Here is an 18,322-nt window from a genome sequence, read left to right on the forward strand (position 1 = left end):
TATGTGTTCTTACTCATGATAGAGCAGTCCGCCGCCGTGTCGATACACACATCAATATATTGCTCGTTGATCAAACATTTTGTACGGAAGTCTTTCTCACAACTAGTGTTGCCGCTAGTGGCAGAGATACTGTAGATGCCGAGTTCTTCAACATCAGGTGTGTTCACTTCAACATTGTGAATTCCTTCCTTTTTGTTGTCGCTGCTTTGCATTGCCAGTAGAAAGGTTCTTACTTCCTGCTTTCGATCCAGCTCTGCAAGCTGTTGAAATCTGGCCTTGCATCTGGCAGTGAAAACACTTCGCATTTCTGTATGGGCAGGACTGTGGTGGGTGATTTCCATTGCAGCACCAACAATTCTCCGAACTGCTCTCACCGACATGCTTTGGACTCGGTCTCACACCTTTAGGTTTGGCGGTGGCTTTGTGACTGTAGACCTCAGCTGCACCAGTCACTTGAGTTGGGACGGAGCTCCCTAGCATTCTTTGACACCATCTCCACAGATGGGGCCATTCACATGCTATGTCAAATGTTAGTTCATATATTTTTTATCCACACTTTTGGTTTGTGCCTTTTCCTTTTCTCTCTCCGACATGGCAGCTGTCTCTCATTCTGCCAGCGCATTGCACACTTCATCTAGTCTTTTGTCTCTTTTACCTGTCCTATTACCATCTCGTCTCGTCTTGAATATCTCTTAATGTCTCTTCGATTCCCTTTTGTTCTTTCATCCCCTCCCCCATTTTCCAGCCCCCCCAAACTGGCCTTTTAATCCGTTTCATTTCCTGCCTTTTTTTCCTCAGTTCTGACGAAGGGTTTCGACCTGAAACGTTGACTCTATGGCCTAGAAATTCAGTGGGCTGCGCCACCAGTTAGCGCCCAAAGAGGGCACTCAGTGGCTTTAGCGCCACTGGCCACGCCTCCCGCGATATTTAGCGGGGCGCTAATGGCGGCGTTAGCTTGTAGCGCTGCGCCACCACCGATGACGTCATTGGTGTGCGCAGCGCCCCGCTACCGCCCCGATCGCGATATTTGGTCGCGCCCGCCTCTGTAACGCCGGTCGCAAATCACGACCGCTTTACAGGGCCGACCTGTGGTGGTAGTGGCGCAAATTAAGGTGGAGGTGCGGGGCGGCCATTTTTTCTGGTGTCCGCCTGCCAGCACCTCCTCGCGCCGGCCTCCTGATCCACCCCCCCGGGCAGTGCCGGCTGTGTCCCAAAAGCCCAGCACTTCTCCTCGGTGTCGGGCTCTTTTGCTGGCACTCGCGATCGGTGATCGCGCTGCTCCAGGCCCCTCCCCCTTAAGAAGGGGAGGAAGGCCTGCAGTACAGCAACGCGCCGTGCCACAGCATGTGGCGCTGTGGCACGTAGCGCGGCGATATTCAGTTTGAGCGCCCCAAGCGGGACGCGGGGAGCCTCGAGCAGCGCCCCTAGTCCCTCTTGGGGCGCTCCCACTGAATATCGGGAGGGCGCAAGCGGCTCTGGCCGGAGCGCAAATTCTGGCGCCCAGGCGAGCTTGGCGCCCCAAACGCGGCGCCACCGAATTTTTAGCCCTATTTCCCTCTCCACGGATGTTGCCTGGCCTGCTGAGTTTTTCTAGCGTTTTCCGTTGTTATTTTGGATTTCCAGCATCCGCAGTATTTTGCTATCGTATTAGGTTCGGAGTGTTCAGTAACTTGGACTGCGTGCGCTCAACCACCAGTCCACACACAAACTTATCTCTCAACGCACGATCCAACAACGTGCCGAAGTTCCAATGCAAAGACCGGTTCTCGAGAGCTACAATGCACTCACTGATGGTTTCACTTGGTTTTTGGTTTCTGGTACCAAACTTATAGCTCTTTGCTATTTCTAACGGCTTTGGGTCGAAATGGTCCTCGAGTTTCTCGACAATGTCCTCAAACGACACCTCCTTCACTTTCCCTGGCGCAAGAAGGTTTGTCAGCGTTCCGTAGACATCTGGCCCGATCTCCGTTAGAAAAATTGCTTTCTTCCGTTCACGAATTACTTTATTTTGAGCTTGAACATTTTCATCAGCACCTTCGGTCTCAATAATGTTATTGGCCTTAAAAAAAAAAAAAAAAAAAAAAAAATATTAAATGTCCTTCCGCAGAACGGAATGGTTCGCGAGCTCGGCCATACAGGCTGAGGCTTCCGATGAATCCCGTAGGTGCGGCCATGATTGTCCCGATCCCGTCGAACAGTGACTCAGCACGCTACCCGTGCAGCACGGTGGCATAGTGGTTAGCACTGTTGCCTCACAGCGCCAGGGACCCGGGTTCAAATCCGACCTCGGGCGACTGTGCAAACTCCACACAGACATTCTCCCCGTGTTTGCGTGGGTTTTCTCCGGGTGCTCCGGTTCCCTCCCACAGTCCAAAGATGTGCGGGTTAGGTTGATTGGCCATGATAAAAAATTGTCCCTTAGTGTTAGGGGGGATTAAATACGCGGGGATACGGGGATAGGGCTTGGGTGGGATGGCTGTCGGTGTAGGGACCGGGTGCTAGGGTTTGGATGATCAGCCATGATCTCGTTGAATGGCGGAGCAGGCTCGAAGGGCCGAATGGCCGACTCCTTATCAGGGCGAGGCTGGATCTGGACCCAAGTGCAGAGACGAGGCTTGAGGCAGGTATAAAGTTCAAACAAAGTACTTTACTTAATAAACACAAAGATACAATTACACTTTAGAAGCTCTGACAAGCAACCACTTAGCACGAAGGCTTGTCAAGACTGAGCACAGAGAAGGGAAAAAACAGAACTAATATACTACAAATCACAGGTGAAACTCATAAGCCCAATAACAGTCAATTAAGGATTTAACACAGGGGTAACCACTCATGAAGGTGCCACCTAGGGGTTACTAGGAGAACTAACCGGCACCCTCACAGGACCCCCTCCCCTAGGAACGGCTCCTGACGTTCCTCCTGGACGAGCAGGGTGACGACAGCGAAAATCCCTTATGAGTTCCGGATCCAAAATGTCCCGGGCCGGAACCCAGGAACGCTCCTCAGGACCGAAACCCTCCCAGTCAACCAGGTATTGGATGCTCCTCCTGACCCGGCGACAATCAAGGAGACGACGGACCGTGAAGACTTGCTGGCCGTCGATCATACGGGGCGGGGGTGGAGGTCTAGCCGCAGGAACCAAGGGACTAGTAAGTACCGGCTTGAGGTGAGAGACATGAAATGTGGGATGTATCCTCATCGATCGAGGAAGGAGGAGCCGGTAGGCCACCGGGTTTACTTGCTCCAAAATCCTAAAAGGTCCTATGAACCGGGGAGCCAACTTGCGGGACTCTACATGGAGCGGAAGATTCTTGGTAGACAGCCAGACCTTCTGTCCGGTCCGGAACCGAGGAGCTGGGCGACGGTGACGGTCGGCCTGTACCTTCTGCCGAGATGAGGCAAGCTGCAAGGCGGATCGGACCCTCCTCCAGGTACGACGGCAGCGTTGGATTAACCCCTGGGCAGCCGGCACTCCTACCTCCTTCTCCTGTTCCGGGAAGAGTGGCGGTTGGAAGCCATATTGGCACTCAAAAGGCGAAAGACCAGTGGAGGAGCTCTGAAGGGTATTCTGTGCATACTCTGCCCAGACCAGGTACTTGCTCCAGGAGGAAGGATTGGAGGACACAAAGCTTCGTAGCACCCTCTCCAGATCCTGATTAGTTCTCTCAGTCTGGCTGTTAGATTGAGGGTGGAACCCTGAAGAGAGACTGACGGAAGCCCCTAGGAGGGAACAAAAGGACTTCCAAAACCTAGATGAAAACTGAGGACCACGGTCAGAGACAACATCCAGGGGCAAGCCATGGAGGCGGAAGACGTGTTGGACAACCAGCTGGGCGGTCTCCCTGGCCGAGGGAAGCTTGACAAGAGGAACGAAGTGAGCAGCCTTTGAAAAGCGATCAAGCACAACTAGGATGGTGGTGAATCCTTCAGATAGAGGTAGCCCGGTGATGAAATCCAGGGCGATATGAGACCAGGGACGGCTGGGAATAGGCAAGGGATGCAGGAGACCAAGCGGAGGTTGTTGGGATGTCTTGTTCTGGGCGCAGACGGGACAAGCGGAGACAAAGGTCCGGGTGTCGGCTTCCATAGCGGGCCACCAGAACCTCCTTTTAAGAAACTCGAGAGTCCGACGGATCCCAGGATGACCCGTCAATCGAGAAGAATGGCCCCATTGAAGGACCTGGGCGCGCACTCGACTGGGAACATAAAGTTTATTAGGAGGGCCTCCTCCGGGATCGGCCTCCTGACGTTGGGCCCTTCGCACCACAGTCTCAATCTCCCACACGACGGGAGCCACGATGCAGGAACTAGGGACGATAGGTTCCGGAATCCGGTCCTTTTCCGAGGGGTCAAACTGGCGAGAAAGGGAATCCGGTTTGAGGTTCTTAGACCCTGGGCGGTACGACAGGAGAAAGTTGAACCGGTTAAAGAAGAGTGCCCACCTGGCCTGCCGGGGGTTGAGGCGCTTAGCGTCCTGAATATATATCAGGTTCTTATGGTCGGTCCAGACGACAAAAGGATGTTCCGCTCCCTCCAACCAGTGTCTCCACTCCTCCAAGGCCAACTTAACTGCCAAAAGCTCCCTGTTGCCGACATCATAGTTACACTCAGCTGGCTTCAGGCGACGGGAGAAGAAGGCACAGGGATGAAGTTTTTGGTCCTTGGGGGAGCGCTGGGACAGGACAGCCCCAACTCCAATATCCGAGGCATCCACCTCTACGATGAAGGGCAAGGTGGGATCGGGATGTATCAGAATGGGGGCAGAGGTGAAGCATTGTTTGAGCTCCTGGAAGGCCCGTTCTGCTTCAGAACACCAGCTAAACCGTACAGGAGAGCCCTTGGTCAATGCGGAGAGGGGCGCAGCAAGGGAGCTGAAGTTGCGGATGAAGCGTCTGTAAAAGTTGGCGAACCCCAGGAACCGCTGAATCTGCTTAACCGACGTGGGACTCGGCCAGTTCAGAACGGCTTGAACCTTACTCGGATCCATCTGGACGCTTCCACCAGAGATAACGTAGCCCAGGAAGGTGACCTTAGTGACGTGGAATTCACACTTCTCGGGTTTGACGAAGAGACGGCTCTCCAAGAGCCTCTGCAACACCCGCCTGACGTGTTGGACATGCTGCTGGGGGGACTTCGAGAAGATGAGAATGTCATCCAAATAAACAAACACGAACTGATTCAGCAGGTCCTGGAGCACGTCATTGACCAGAGCTTGGAAGACAGCAGGGGCATTAGTGAGACCAAAGGGCATGACAAGGTATTCCCAGTGACCGCTCGGGGTGATAAAGGCAGTTTTCCATTCATCCCCCTCCCTAATGCGGACCAGGTTATATGCATTGCGGAGGTCAAGTTTGGAGAAGATGGTAGCTCCCTGTAGCTGCTTAAACGCTGAGAACATCAAAGGGAGAGGATAGCGGTTCTTAATCATAATTTTGTTGAGCCCCCGATAGTCTATACAAGGTCTGAGACCGCCATCCTTCTTCTTTACAAAAAAGAAACCTGCACTCGCTGGGGAGGTGGAAGGACGAATGAAACCTGTGGCGAGGGCTTCTTTGATATATTCCTCCATCGAAACATTCTCAGGACCAGAGAGAGAGTAGAGCCGACCCCCGAGGAGGGCTAGTACCAGGCAGGAGATCAATCGCACAGTCGTAGGGCCGGTGTGGGGGGAGTGTAGAGGACCGCCCCTTACTAAATACCGCATGGAGGTCCGAATACTCAGGAGGCACACGAGCAAGGTCCAGCTGATCGGCTGGCTCGGGAGAGGAAGGACGAGGCAGACTAGGGAAGACCTTGAGACAGTTAGTTGAACATGAAGGACCCCACTCCAGCACCATCCCAGTAGTCCAGTCAATATGAGGGTTGTGGAGAAAGAGCCACAGGTGTCCAAGAACAAGAGGAAGCTCAGGGGAATCTATCAGGTGAAACTGCAGCAACTCTTGATGTCTCTCCCCCACTTGGACATGTAACACTCCAGTGATATGATGAATGAGCCCAGAACCAAGGGGCCTGCCATCGAGGGCCATGACTTGTAAAGGCTTATCCAGGCAGGAGAAAGGAATTTTCAGTCTGTGCACCAGGGTACGGTCAATAAAACAACCCACGGCCCCGGAGTCAATGAACGCCTGCAGATTGAACTGCTTTCCCTCCCAAGAGAGACGAGCAGGAATCAGGGTTTGGAAGACAGAAGGGGTAGAAGAAGGGGTTTGATCAATCCGTATCTTCCCAATCCTCCTGGCTTGTTCCTGGAGCTCTGGGCATGTGGCTCTGAAATGACCAGACAGGCCACAGTAAAGACAACACCCCTCTCTCAATCTCCTCTGTCTCTCAACCTGGGAGAGCCGAGTTCTGCCGAGTTGCATAGGTGTCTCCTCCATGCTAACAGGTGGACTCGGGGGTACTTGGAAACTCCTGGTCAGATCCGGAACACCAGACGATCTCACCCTTGTGGAAGTAGTGAATCTCCTCTCTCTAGCATGCTCCCGGAGGCGGTTATCCACTCTGACAGCAAGGGAGATGAGCGTGTCAAGGTCCTCCGGGATCTCTCTGGACGCTAGTTCATCCTTGATAGTTCCGGAAAGGCCGTAAAAAAACCATGGAAAGAAGGGCCTCGGTGTTCCAGCGACTCTCCGCAGCGAGTGTGCGGAACTCAATGGCAAAGTCGGCTACGCTGCAGCCGCCCTGGCGGAGATTCAAAAGTCTCTTAGCTGCCTCCCGTCCACTCACAGGATGGTCAAAGACCTTGCCCATCTCAGCGGTGAAATCGACAACATCAAAGCAGACCGGAGATTGCTGCTCCCAGATAGCGGTAGCCCAGGCGAGAGCTTTTCCCGAAAGTAGTGAAATAATGAATGCTACCTTAGAGCGAGATGAATGGAACATGGAAGGTTGAAGTTCAAAAACCAGGAAACACTGGGTCAGGAAGCCACGACACTTGCCTGGATCACCATCATAGCGCTCCGGCGCAGGTAGGCGAGGCTCTCGGTAAGTCTGGCGATCGGCGACCGGTGGGGTAGCACCCAAAGGAACTGGCTGAAGAGGAACATCCCGAGCAGGAGCCACAGCAGCTAGGTGTTGAATGGCCTGAGTCCACGTATCTACCTTGTCCGCAATGCCTTGGAGAAGTTGCTCAAGGCGACCGAGGAAAGCACCCTGAAGGGAGAGAATAGAACGAAATTCCTCCATCACTGCTGGGTCCATACTGGCTCAGTCTTGCTGTCAGGGCGAGGCTGGTTCTGGACCCAAGTGCAGAGACGAGGCTAGAGGCAGGTATAAAGTTCAAACAAAGTACTTTACTTAATAAACACAAAGATACAATTACACTTTAGGAGCTCTGACAAGCAACCACTTGTCACAAAGACTTGTCAAGACTGAGCACAGAGAAGGGGAAAAACAGAACTAATATACTACAAATCACAGGTGAAACTCATAAGCCCAATAACAGTCAATTAAGGATTTAACACAGGGGTAACCACTCATGCCGTCCGGACACGCCGTGGCGTGCCGTTTTACCTCCGGACGGAGGCGGAGGTCCCCAATGGGGGGCTCTCTATGCGGGAGTCCTCCCTTGTTCTATCGGGGATTTGGCCTGGAGGGTGTTGCACAGAGCAGTTCCGTGCAATAGATTTTTAAATAGGTTTACGGACTCCCAGACCGCCTGTTTGTTTTGCGGTCTGGAGGAGTCCGTCTTTCACGTCTACACGGGGTGTGAGAGGTTGCAGCCCCTCTTCCATTTTTTGAGGGGGCTGCTCCTCAAATTTTGGTTGCACTTCAGTCCCACGCTCCTGATCTACGGTCACCCCGTGCGGAGGGGGGCGGGCGGGTCGGAGGACCTCCTCGTGGGCCTGCTCCTGGGCCTGGCCAAGAAAGCCATCAATTGGTCCTGGCAGCGGGCGAGCGAGGGGGTCGTCCGACCGGATTGCCTCCCCCTCTTCCGTGGCCATGTTCGCGCCCGGGTGGCCCTGGAGATGGAGCACGCGGTGTCCGCCGGCACGCTCGAGCTCTTTCGTGACCGGTGGGCGCCGCGGGGACTGGAGTGCATTGTTAATCGGGACAACCAAATTTTAATTTGATTGGTGGAGGGTTATTTAAAAGGGTAATTGGGTTGTTGTCACCTTATTTGTGAAATTGTTTCTTTTTTTGGGTCCAATGAAAAGAGAGGGGTAACCACTCATGCCGTCCGGACACGCCGTGGCGTGCCGTTTTACCTCCGGACGGAGGCGGAGGTCCCCAATGGGGGGCTCTCTATGCGGGAGTCCTCCCTTGTTCTATCGGGGATTTGGCCTGGAGGGTGTTGCACAGAGCAGTTCCGTGCAATAGATTTTTAAATAGGTTTACGGACTCCCAGACCGCCTGTTTGTTTTGCGGTCTGGAGGAGTCCGTCTTTCACGTCTACACGGGGTGTGAGAGGTTGCAGCCCCTCTTCCATTTTTTGAGGGGGCTGCTCCTCAAATTTTGGTTGCACTTCAGTCCCACGCTCCTGATCTACGGTCACCCCGTGCGGAGGGGAGCGGGCGGGTCGGAGGACCTCCTCGTGGGCCTGCTCCTGGGCCTGGCCAAGAAAGCCATCAATTGGTCCTGGCAGCGGGCGAGCGAGGGGGTCGTCCGACCGGATTGCCTCCCCCTCTTCCGTGGCCATGTTCGCGCCCGGGTGGCCCTGGAGATGGAGCACGCGGTGTCCGCCGGCACGCTCGAGCTCTTTCGTGACCGGTGGGCGCCGCGGGGACTGGAGTGCATTGTTAATCGGGACAACCAAATTTTAATTTGATTGGTGGAGGGTTATTTAAAAGGGTAATTGGGTTGTTGTCACCTTATTTGTGAAATTGTTTCTTTTTTTTGGTCCAATGAAAAGAGAGGGGTAACCACTCATGCCGTCCGGACGTGCCGTTTTACCTCCGGACGGAGGCGGAGGTCCCCAATGGGGGGCTCTCTATGCGGGAGTCCTCCCTTGTTCTATCGGGGATTTGGCCTGGAGGGTGTTGCACAGAGCAGTTCCGTGCAATAGATTTTTAAATAGGTTTACGGACTCCCAGACCGCCTGTTTGTTTTGCGGTCTGGAGGAGTCCGTCTTTCACGTCTACACGGGGTGTGAGAGGTTGCAGCCCCTCTTCCATTTTTTGAGGGGGCTGCTCCTCAAATTTTGGTTGCACTTCAGTCCCACGCTTCTGATCTACGGTCACCCCGTGCGGAGGGGGGCGGGCGGGTCGGAGGACCTCCTCGTGGGCCTGCTCCTGGGCCTGGCCAAGAAAGCCATCAATTGGTCCTGGCAGCGGGCGAGCGAGGGGGTCGTCCGACCGGATTGCCTCCCCCTCTTCCGTGGCCATGTTCGCGCCCGGGTGGCCCTAGAGATGGAGCACGCGGTGTCCGCCGGCACGCTCGAGCTCTTTCGTGACCGGTGGGCGCCGCGGGGACTGGAGTGCATTGTTAATCGGGACAACCAAATTTTAATTTGATTGGTGGAGGGTTATTTAAAAGGGTAATTGGGTTGTTGTCACCTTATTTGTGAAATTGTTTCTTTTTTTGGGTCCAATGAAAAGAGAGGGGTAACCACTCATGCCGTCCGGACACGCCGTGGCGTGCCGTTTTACCTCCGGACGGAGGCGGAGGTCCCCAATGGGGGGCTCTCTATGCGGGAGTCCTCCCTTGTTCTATCGGGGATTTGGCCTGGAGGGTGTTGCACAGAGCAGTTCCGTGCAATAGATTTTTAAGTAGGTTTACGGACTCCCAGACCGCCTGTTTGTTTTGCGGTCTGGAGGAGTCCGTCTTTCACGTTTACACGGGGTGTGAGAGGTTGCAGCCCCTCTTCCATTTTTTGAGGGGGCTGCTCCTCAAATTTTGGTTGCACTTCAGTCCCACGCTCCTGATCTACGGTCACCCCGTGCGGAGGGGGGCGGGCGGGTCGGACGACCTCCTCGTGGGCCTGCTCCTGGGCCTGGCCAAGAAAGCCATTAATTGGTCCTGGCAGCGGGCGAGCGAGGGGGTCGTCCGACCGGATTGCCTCCCCCTCTTCCGTGGCCATGTTCGCGCCCGGGTGGCCCTAGAGATGGAGCACGCGGTGTCCGCCGGCACGCTCGAGCTTTTTCGTGACCGGTGGGCGCCGCGGGGACTGGAGTGCATAATTAATCGGGACAACCAAATTTTAATTTGATTGGTGGAGGGCTATTTAAAAGGGTTATTGGGTTTTTGTCACTTTATTTGTGAACTTGTTTTTTTTTTTTTTGGTCAAATTAAAAGAGAGGGGTAACCACTCATCATGTCGTGGGACGACGTCCGGCTCGCGGTCGATGCCATCGGGGCGGTGAAAGCGATGCTGCCCCCCGGCGCCACGAGGTGCGTCGAGGCGGCTCGGGCACGTGGGGAGATCCCGTCCGAGCTTACTCCCGTTCGGATGGAATTCCTTATCGGCGCCTTGCCCCGAAACTCCCCTCGGGGATCGGTGCCTCACAACTTGAGCCGTCTCGAGGAAATACCCTCCGTGCTTTTTCATTCTGCGCGGAGGGGTTTCCTGTACGGGCTGCTCTTGCACACCTTCCACTTTGCCATCTTCGCCTGCCGTCCGGACACGCCGTGGCGTGCCGTTTTACCTCCGGACGGAGACGGAGGTCCCCAATGGGGGGCTCTCTATGCGGGAGTCCTCCCTTGTTCTATCGGGGATTTGGCCTGGAGGGTGTTGCACAGAGCAGTTCCGTGCAATAGATTTTTAAATAGGTTTACGGACTCCCAGACCGCCTGTTTGTTTTGCGGTCTGGAGGAGTCCGTCTTTCACGTTTACATGGGGTGTGAGAGGTTGCAGCCCCTCTTCCATTTTTTGAGGGGGCTGCTCCTCAAATTTTGGTTGCACTTCAGTCCCACGCTCCTGATCTACGGTCACCCCGTGCGGAGGGGAGCGGGCGGGTCGGAGGACCTCCTCGTGGGCCTGCTCCTGGGCCTGGCCAAGAAAGCCATTAATTGGTCCTGGCAGCGGGCGGGCGGGGGGGTCGTCCGACCGGATTGCCTCCCCCTCTTCCGTGGCCATGTTCGCGCCCGGGTGGCCCTAGAGATGGAGCACGCGTTGTCCGCCGGCACGCTCGAGCTTTTTCGTGACCGGTGGGCGCCGCGGGGACTGGAGTGCATAATTAATCTGGACAACCAAATTTTAATTTGATTGGTGGAGGGCTGGTTAAAAGGGTCATTGGGTTTTTGTCAGTTTATTTGTGAACTTGTTTTTGGTCGAATGAAAAGAGAGGGGTAACCACTCATGAAGGTGCCACCTAGGGGTTACTAGGAGAACTAACCGGCACCCTCACACTCCTGCTCCTATCTTCTATGTTTCTATGTACCTGTGAGAATCAGCGCCGCTGTTGCTGTGTAAACATACACGCGAAGGCGAGGCACAGATGATTCTGCATCAGCCTTAACAGTAAAACATCGCAAAAATTCAGTTTAGGTGTCACAAATTCACCTTAAACTTGTTTACTCAAAGGTTGAACACTGTGTCCTTCCATGACCCCTAAAAATGGTTTTGCGAACCCCATCCTCGTGTAATATATGTGGGCAGAACAAATGAAGAACAGAGACAGGATGAGTTGCTGGTCCATGCGCTTGCTTTATTAGGCCAGAGTGAAATGAGCTTGCTCATGCTAACCCTTATGACAAACCACGTGACAGTACATTACACTCACGTTGGTTGTTGCTGGGAATTTCAGTCCGGCCCTCGGCCTCTGGTAAGAATTGGTTCATTTGATAATGAGATTAAAGAAAGACAGACTTGCATCTATATAGCACCTTTCCCATCCTCTGGACATCCCAAAGGGCTTTACAGCCAATGAAGTACTTTTTGAAGTGTGGTCACTGTTGTAATGTAGGAAACGCGGCAGCCAATTTGCACACAGCAAGATCCCACAAACAGCAATGTGATAATGACCAGATTATCTCTTTTAGTGATGTTGGTTGAGAGATAATATTGGCCCCAGGACACCAGGGAGAACTCCCCCTGCTCTTCTTCCAATAGTGGCCGTGGGATCTTTTACATCCACCCGAGAGGGCAGACGGGGCCTCGGTTTAACGTCTCATTTGAAAGACGGCCCCTCCGACAGTGCGGCGCTCTCTCAGTACCGCCCCTCCAACAGTGCGGCGCTCCCTCAGTTCCGACTGTGCGGCGCTCCCTCAGTACCGCCCCTCCAACAGTGCGGCGCTCCCTCAGTTCCGACTGTGCGGCAGTGCGGCGCTCCATCAGTACTGCCCCTCCGACAGTGCGGCGCTCCCTCAGTACCACCCCTCCGACAGTGCGGCGCTCCCTCAGTACCGCCCCTCCAACAGTGCGGCGCTCCCTCAGTACCGCCCCTCCGACTGTGCGGCGCTCCCTCGGTACCGCCCCTCCGACAGTGCGGCGCTCCCTCAGTACCGCCCCTCCGACAGTGCGGCGCTCCCTCAGTACCGCCCCTCCGACTGTGCGGCGCTCCCTCAGTACTGCCCCTCCGACTGTGCGGCGCTCCCTCGGCACTGCACTGGAGTGTGAGCCTGGATTTTGTGCTCAAGTCTCGAGTGGGATTCGAACACACGACCTGCTGACTTCGAGGCGAGAGAGAGAGGGCTACCCACTAATCCACGGCTGACACTCCAGTAAAGCACATGAAGTGTTTATGTTACAGGGTTAACACTCCCACTAATACAGCGGAGGAACCCCACGTGTTTGAACAACATGTAGCCGACGGGAGGAAGGGAACAGGAGGAGGCCATTCAGCCCCTCGAGCCTGTTCCTCCATCCAGTTAGATTATGGCTGATCTGTATCTTAACTCCATCTGCCCGCCTTGGTTCTGTAACCCTCGATACCCTTATCCAACAAAAATCTATCAATCTCAGTTTTGAAAGCTTCAATTGACCCCCAGCCTCATCAGCTTTTTGGGGGGGAGAGTTCCAGATTTCCACCACCCTTTGTGTGAAGAAGTGCTTCCTGACATCACCCCTGAACGGCCTGGCTCTAATTTTAAGGTGACGCCCCCCCTTGTTCTGGACTCCCCCCACCAGAGGAAATAGTTTCTCTCTCTCTCGACCCGATCAACTCCTTTAATCATCTTCAACACCTCGATTAGATCACCCCTTAATCTTCTAAACTCGAGGGAATACAAGCCCAGTCTGTGCGACCTGTCCTCGGAGTTTAACCCTTTTAGCCCCCCGGGTATCATTCTGGTGAATCTGCGCCGCTCCCTCTCCGAGGACAAGATCTCCTTCCTGAGGGGCGGGGCCCAGAACTGAACCCAGTTACTTCAGATGGGATCTGACCAGAGCTCTGCATGACTGTAACCTACTCCAACTCGTTCTTTCCCCGGTGTGCTGGGCGACTATGAGTTGGAGAGGGAGAGGGAGGGATGAGTGTTGGGTTGAGCACGGTGAATGTGAAGGGAGGGAGGGGAAGAGTTTGTAGCACAGTGGGTGTGGAGCTTAAGACGGGGAAGGCCCTAGTGGTGGGCTTCCAACCCTGATGCATCCGAACACCGGCGAAACCAGCCGGGTGTCTTGTCTTGACCCGTGTTGTGTTGGGATTCCATGTTCTTGACGGTTCTCCCCGGTTCGTTCTGCAGAATAGGGAGAAGGACAAGCTGAAAGAGAGGGAGAAAGAAGCCAAGGAAAGAGAGACGAGGATCACAAATGGCCACCTCTTCAACTCCATCACGGTGTCCGGGAACACCTTGTGTTATGCCTGCAACAAAAGCATCATCGCCAAGGAGGCCTTCATCTGCCCCAGTGAGTACATGCTCCCAGGCCGGGGGGCGGGGGGTGGGGGGCGTTGAACGGGAGGGGCGTCTGGGATCTGAGACTCGATGATTGTGGCGGGGGAGGAGACCGTTCGTTGTTGTGCCGTGTGCCTGGTGAGCGCTGCTGTGCACGGCCTCCACACGGGCCTTAGCAGACCGCCTCCCTTGAAGGGGAGCTGGCCATAGGCTGAGTCTCCCAGGTCGGGGTGACGGTGCTTCCCGCTTTCAGCCGGTTTAAGAGAGAAATGGTTTGAAAGCTACTTCAGTTACTGCTGTCAGGAGAGTCAGGGGGGTGTAGTTCACGGTAGGGGAGCGTGTACATGGGCGGGCCGCGCCCTGTGATGAGTGTAGATTCTGACGTGTGATGAGGGCGGACTGTGTCACGTGACAGGCACACTCCGTCATTGTCCCTCCGCATTTCTTAAAGGTACAGGCACATCGGCATGAACTTACAGTTTAGTTATGTTGTAAAAGTTGCCCAATTGCCTTCACACTTCCTGTTCCCCATCAGTTGCTTGTTCACCAACAGGAACCCTGTGATTTTCCTAACGGACCTGTACCCACCAGTACTGTACCCCAGTGTTATACAGTGACAGACCTGTACCCACCAGTACTGTACCCGTGTTATACAGTGACAGACCTGTACCCACCAGTACTGTACCCCAGTGTTATACAGTGACAGACCTGTACCCACCAGTACTGTACCCCAGTGTTATACAGCGACAGAACTGAACCCACCAGTACTGTACCCGTGTTATACCGTGACAGACCTGTACCCACCAATACTATACTCCAGTGTTATACTGCCACAGACCTGTTCGAATCAGTACTGTATCCCAGTGTTATACAGTGACAGACCTGTACCCACCAGTACTGTACCCCAGTGTTATACAGTGACAGACCTGTACCCACCAGTACTGTACCCCAGTGTTATACAGCGGCAGACCTGTACCCACCAGTACTGTAGCCCAGTGTTATACAGCGACAGACCTGTACCCACCAGTACTGTAGCCCAGTGTTATACAGCGACAGGTCTGTACCCACCAGTACTGTACCCCAGTGTTATACAGTAACAGGTCTGTACCCACCAGTACTGTACCCCAGTGTTATACAGCGACAGACCTGTACCCACCAGTACTGTACAGTGTTATACAGTGACAGACCTGTGCCCACCAGTACTGTACCCCAGTGTTATACACTGACAGACCTGTACCTACCAGTACTGTACCCCAGTGTTATACAGTGACACACCTGTACTGTACCCCAGTGTTGTACAGTAACAGACCTGTACCCACCTGCACTGTAGCCCAGTGTTCTACAGTGACAGACCAGCACACACCAGTACTGTACCCCAGTGTTATACAGTGACACACCTGTACTGTACCCCAGTGTTGTACAGTAACAGACCTGTACCCACCTGCACTGTAGCCCAGTGTTCTACAGTGACAGACCAGCACACACCAGTACTGTACCCCAGTGTTATACAGTGACAGACCTGTACCCACTAGTACTGTACCCCAGTGTTATACAGTGACAGACCTGTACCCACCAGTACTGTATCCCAGTGTTATATGCGACAGACCTGTACCCACCAATACTGTAGCCCAGTGTTATACAGTGACAGACCTGTACCCACCAGTACTGTACCCCAGTGTTATACAGTGACAGACCTGTACCCACCAGTACTGTACCCCAGTGCTATACAGTGACAGACCTGTACCCACCAGTACTGTACACCAGTGTTATACAGTGACAGGCTTGTACCCACTAGCACTGTACCCCAGTGTTATACAGCGACAGACCTGTACCCACCAGTACTGTACTCCAGTGTTATACAGCGACAGGTCTGTACCCACCAGTACTGTACCCCAGTGTTATACAGTAACAGGTCTGTACCCACCAGTACTGTACCCCAGTGTTATACAGTGACAGACCTGTACCCACCAGTACTGTAGCCCAGTGTTATACAGCGACAGGTCTGTACCCACCAGTACTGTACCCCAGTGTTATACAGTAACAGGTCTGTACCCACCAGTACTGTACCCCAGTGTTATACAGCGACAGACCTGTACCCACCAGTACTGTACAGTGTTATACAGTGACAGACCTGTGCCCACCAGTACTGTACCCCAGTGTTATACAGTGACACACCTGTACTGTACCCCAGTGTTGTACAGTAACAGACCTGTACCCACCTGTACTGTAGCCCAGTGTTATACAGTGACAGACCTGTACCCACCAGTACTATACCACAGTTTTATACAGCGACAGACCTGTACCCACCAGTACTGTACCCCAGTGTTATACAGAGACAGGTCTGTACCCACCAGCACTGTACCCCAGTGTTATACAGCGACAGACCTGCACCCACCAGTACTGTAGCCCAGTGTTATACAGTGACAAACCTGTACCCACCAGTACTGTACCCCAGTGTTATACAGTGACAGACCTGTACCCACCAGTACTGTACCCCAGTGTTATACAGTGACAGACCTGTACCCACCAGTACTGGACCCCAGTGTTAGTGACAGACCTGTACCCACCAGTGCTGTACAGTGTTATACAGTGACAGACCTGTACCCACCAGCACTGTACCCCAGTGTTACACAGCGACAGACCTGTACCCACCAGTACTGTAGCCCAGTGTTGTACAGTAACAGGTCTGTACCCACCAGTACTGTACCCCAGTGTTATACAGCGACAGACCTGTACCCACCAGTGCTGTACAGTGTTATACAGTGACAGACCTGTACCCACCAGTACTGTACCCCCGTGTTCTACACTGACAGACCTGTACCCACCAGTACTGTACCCCAGTGTTATACAGCGACATACCTGTACCCACCAGTACTGTACCCCAGTGTTATACAGTGACAGACCTGAGCCCACCAGTACTGTACCCCAGTGTTATACAGTGACGGACCTGTACCCACTAGTACTGTACCCCAGTGTTATACAGTGACGGACCTGTACCCACTAGTACTGTAGCCCAGTGTTATACAGTGACAGACCTGTACCCAGCAGTACTGTATCCCAGTGTTATATGCGACAGACCTGTACCCACCAATACTGTACCCCAGTGTTAGTGACAGACCTGTACCCACCAGTACTGTACTCGTGTTATACAGTGACAGACTTGTACCCACCAGTACTGTACCCGTGTTCATAGAGTCATAGAGTAATACAGCACGGATAGAGGCCCTTCGGCCCATCGTGTCCGCGCCGGCCATCAAGCCCTGTCTAATCTAATCCCATATTCCAGCATTTGGCCCGTAGCCTTGTATGCTATGGCATTTCAAGTGCACATCCAAATGTTTCTTAAATGTTGTGAGGGTTTCTGCCTCCACAACCCTTTCAGGCAGTGAGTTCCAGACTCCAACCACCCTCTGGGTGAAAAAGTTCTTTCTCAAATCCCCTCTAAACCTCCCGCCCTTTACCTTGAATCTATGCCCCCTAGTTATTGACCCCTCTACTAAGGGAAAAAGCTCCTCAGCATCCATCCTATCTATGCCCCTCATAATTTTGTACACCTCAATCATGTCCCCCCTCAGCCTCCTCAGCTCCAAGGAAAACAAACCCAACCTGCCCAGTCTCTCTTCATAGCTGAAGCGCTCCAGCCCTGGTAACATCCTGGTGAACCTCCTCTGCACCCTCTCTAACGCGATCACATCCTTACCGTTCTACCGTGACAGACCTGTACCCACCAGTACTGTACCCGTGTTATACAGTGACAGACCTGTACCCACCAGTACTGTACCCGTTATACAGTGACAGTCCAGTTCACACCAGTACTGTACCGCAGTGTTATACAGTGACAGACCTGTACCCACCAGTACTGTATCCCAGTGTTATGTGACAGACCTGTACCCACCAATACTGTACCCCAGTGTTAGTGACAGACCTGTACTCACCAGTACTGTACCCATTATACAGTGACAGACCTGTACCCACCAGTACTGTACCCCAGTGTTATGTGACAGACCTGTACCCACCAATACTGTACCCCAGTGTTAGTGACAGACCTGTACTCACCAGTACTGTACCCATTATACAGTGACAGACCTGTACCCACCAGTACTGTACCCCAGTGTTATACAGTGACAGACCTGTACCCACCAGTACTGTACCCCAGTGTTATACAGTGACAGACCTGTACCCACCAGTACTGTACCCCAGTGTTATACAGTGACAGACCTGTACCCACCAGTACTGTACCCCAGTGCTATACAGTGACAGACCTGTACCCACCAGTACTGTACCCCAGTGTTATACAGTGACAGGCTTGTACCCACCAGCACTGTACCCCAGTGTTATACAGTGACAGACCTGTACCCACCAGTACTGTACCCCAGTGTTATATAGCGACAGACCTGTACCCACCAGTACTGTAGCCCAGTGTTATATAGCGACAGACCTGTACCCACCAGTACTGTAGCCCAGTGTTATACAGCGACAGGTCTGTACCCACCAGTACTGTACCCCAGTGTTATACAGTAACAGGTCTGTACCCACCAGTACTGTACCCCAGTGTTATACAGCGACAGACCTGTACCCACCAGTACTGTACAGTGTTATACAGTGACAGACC

At 53.6% G+C, this 18,322-nt stretch overlaps 2 protein-coding genes across 2 annotated transcripts in view; one reads left to right on the forward strand and one right to left on the reverse strand.

The window, feature by feature from the left end:
• The window catches only part of LOC147086620 (A-kinase anchor protein 13-like), a 108,726-nt gene extending 94,956 nt beyond the window's left edge, over positions 1-13,770 (forward strand). Inside the window, exon 4 of the mRNA XM_085978285.1 lies at positions 13,561-13,770. Within this exon, the coding sequence (XP_085834411.1) occupies positions 13,561-13,770 (210 nt within the window). The remainder of the gene's footprint in view (positions 1-13,560) is intronic.
• A 226-nt stretch (positions 13,771-13,996) lies between these two features.
• Positions 13,997-18,322, reverse strand: part of LOC147086622 (leucine-rich repeat-containing protein 71-like) — a 42,885-nt gene continuing 38,559 nt past the window's right edge. Inside the window, exon 5 of the mRNA XM_085978286.1 lies at positions 13,997-14,154. Within this exon, the coding sequence (XP_085834412.1) occupies positions 13,997-14,154 (158 nt within the window). The remainder of the gene's footprint in view (positions 14,155-18,322) is intronic.

Source organism: Somniosus microcephalus, unplaced genomic scaffold (genome assembly GCF_052327205.1).
Source record: "Somniosus microcephalus isolate GS21.2 unplaced genomic scaffold, FLI_Smic_1.0 unresolved_chr7, whole genome shotgun sequence".
NCBI lineage: Eukaryota > Metazoa > Chordata > Chondrichthyes > Squaliformes > Somniosidae > Somniosus > Somniosus microcephalus.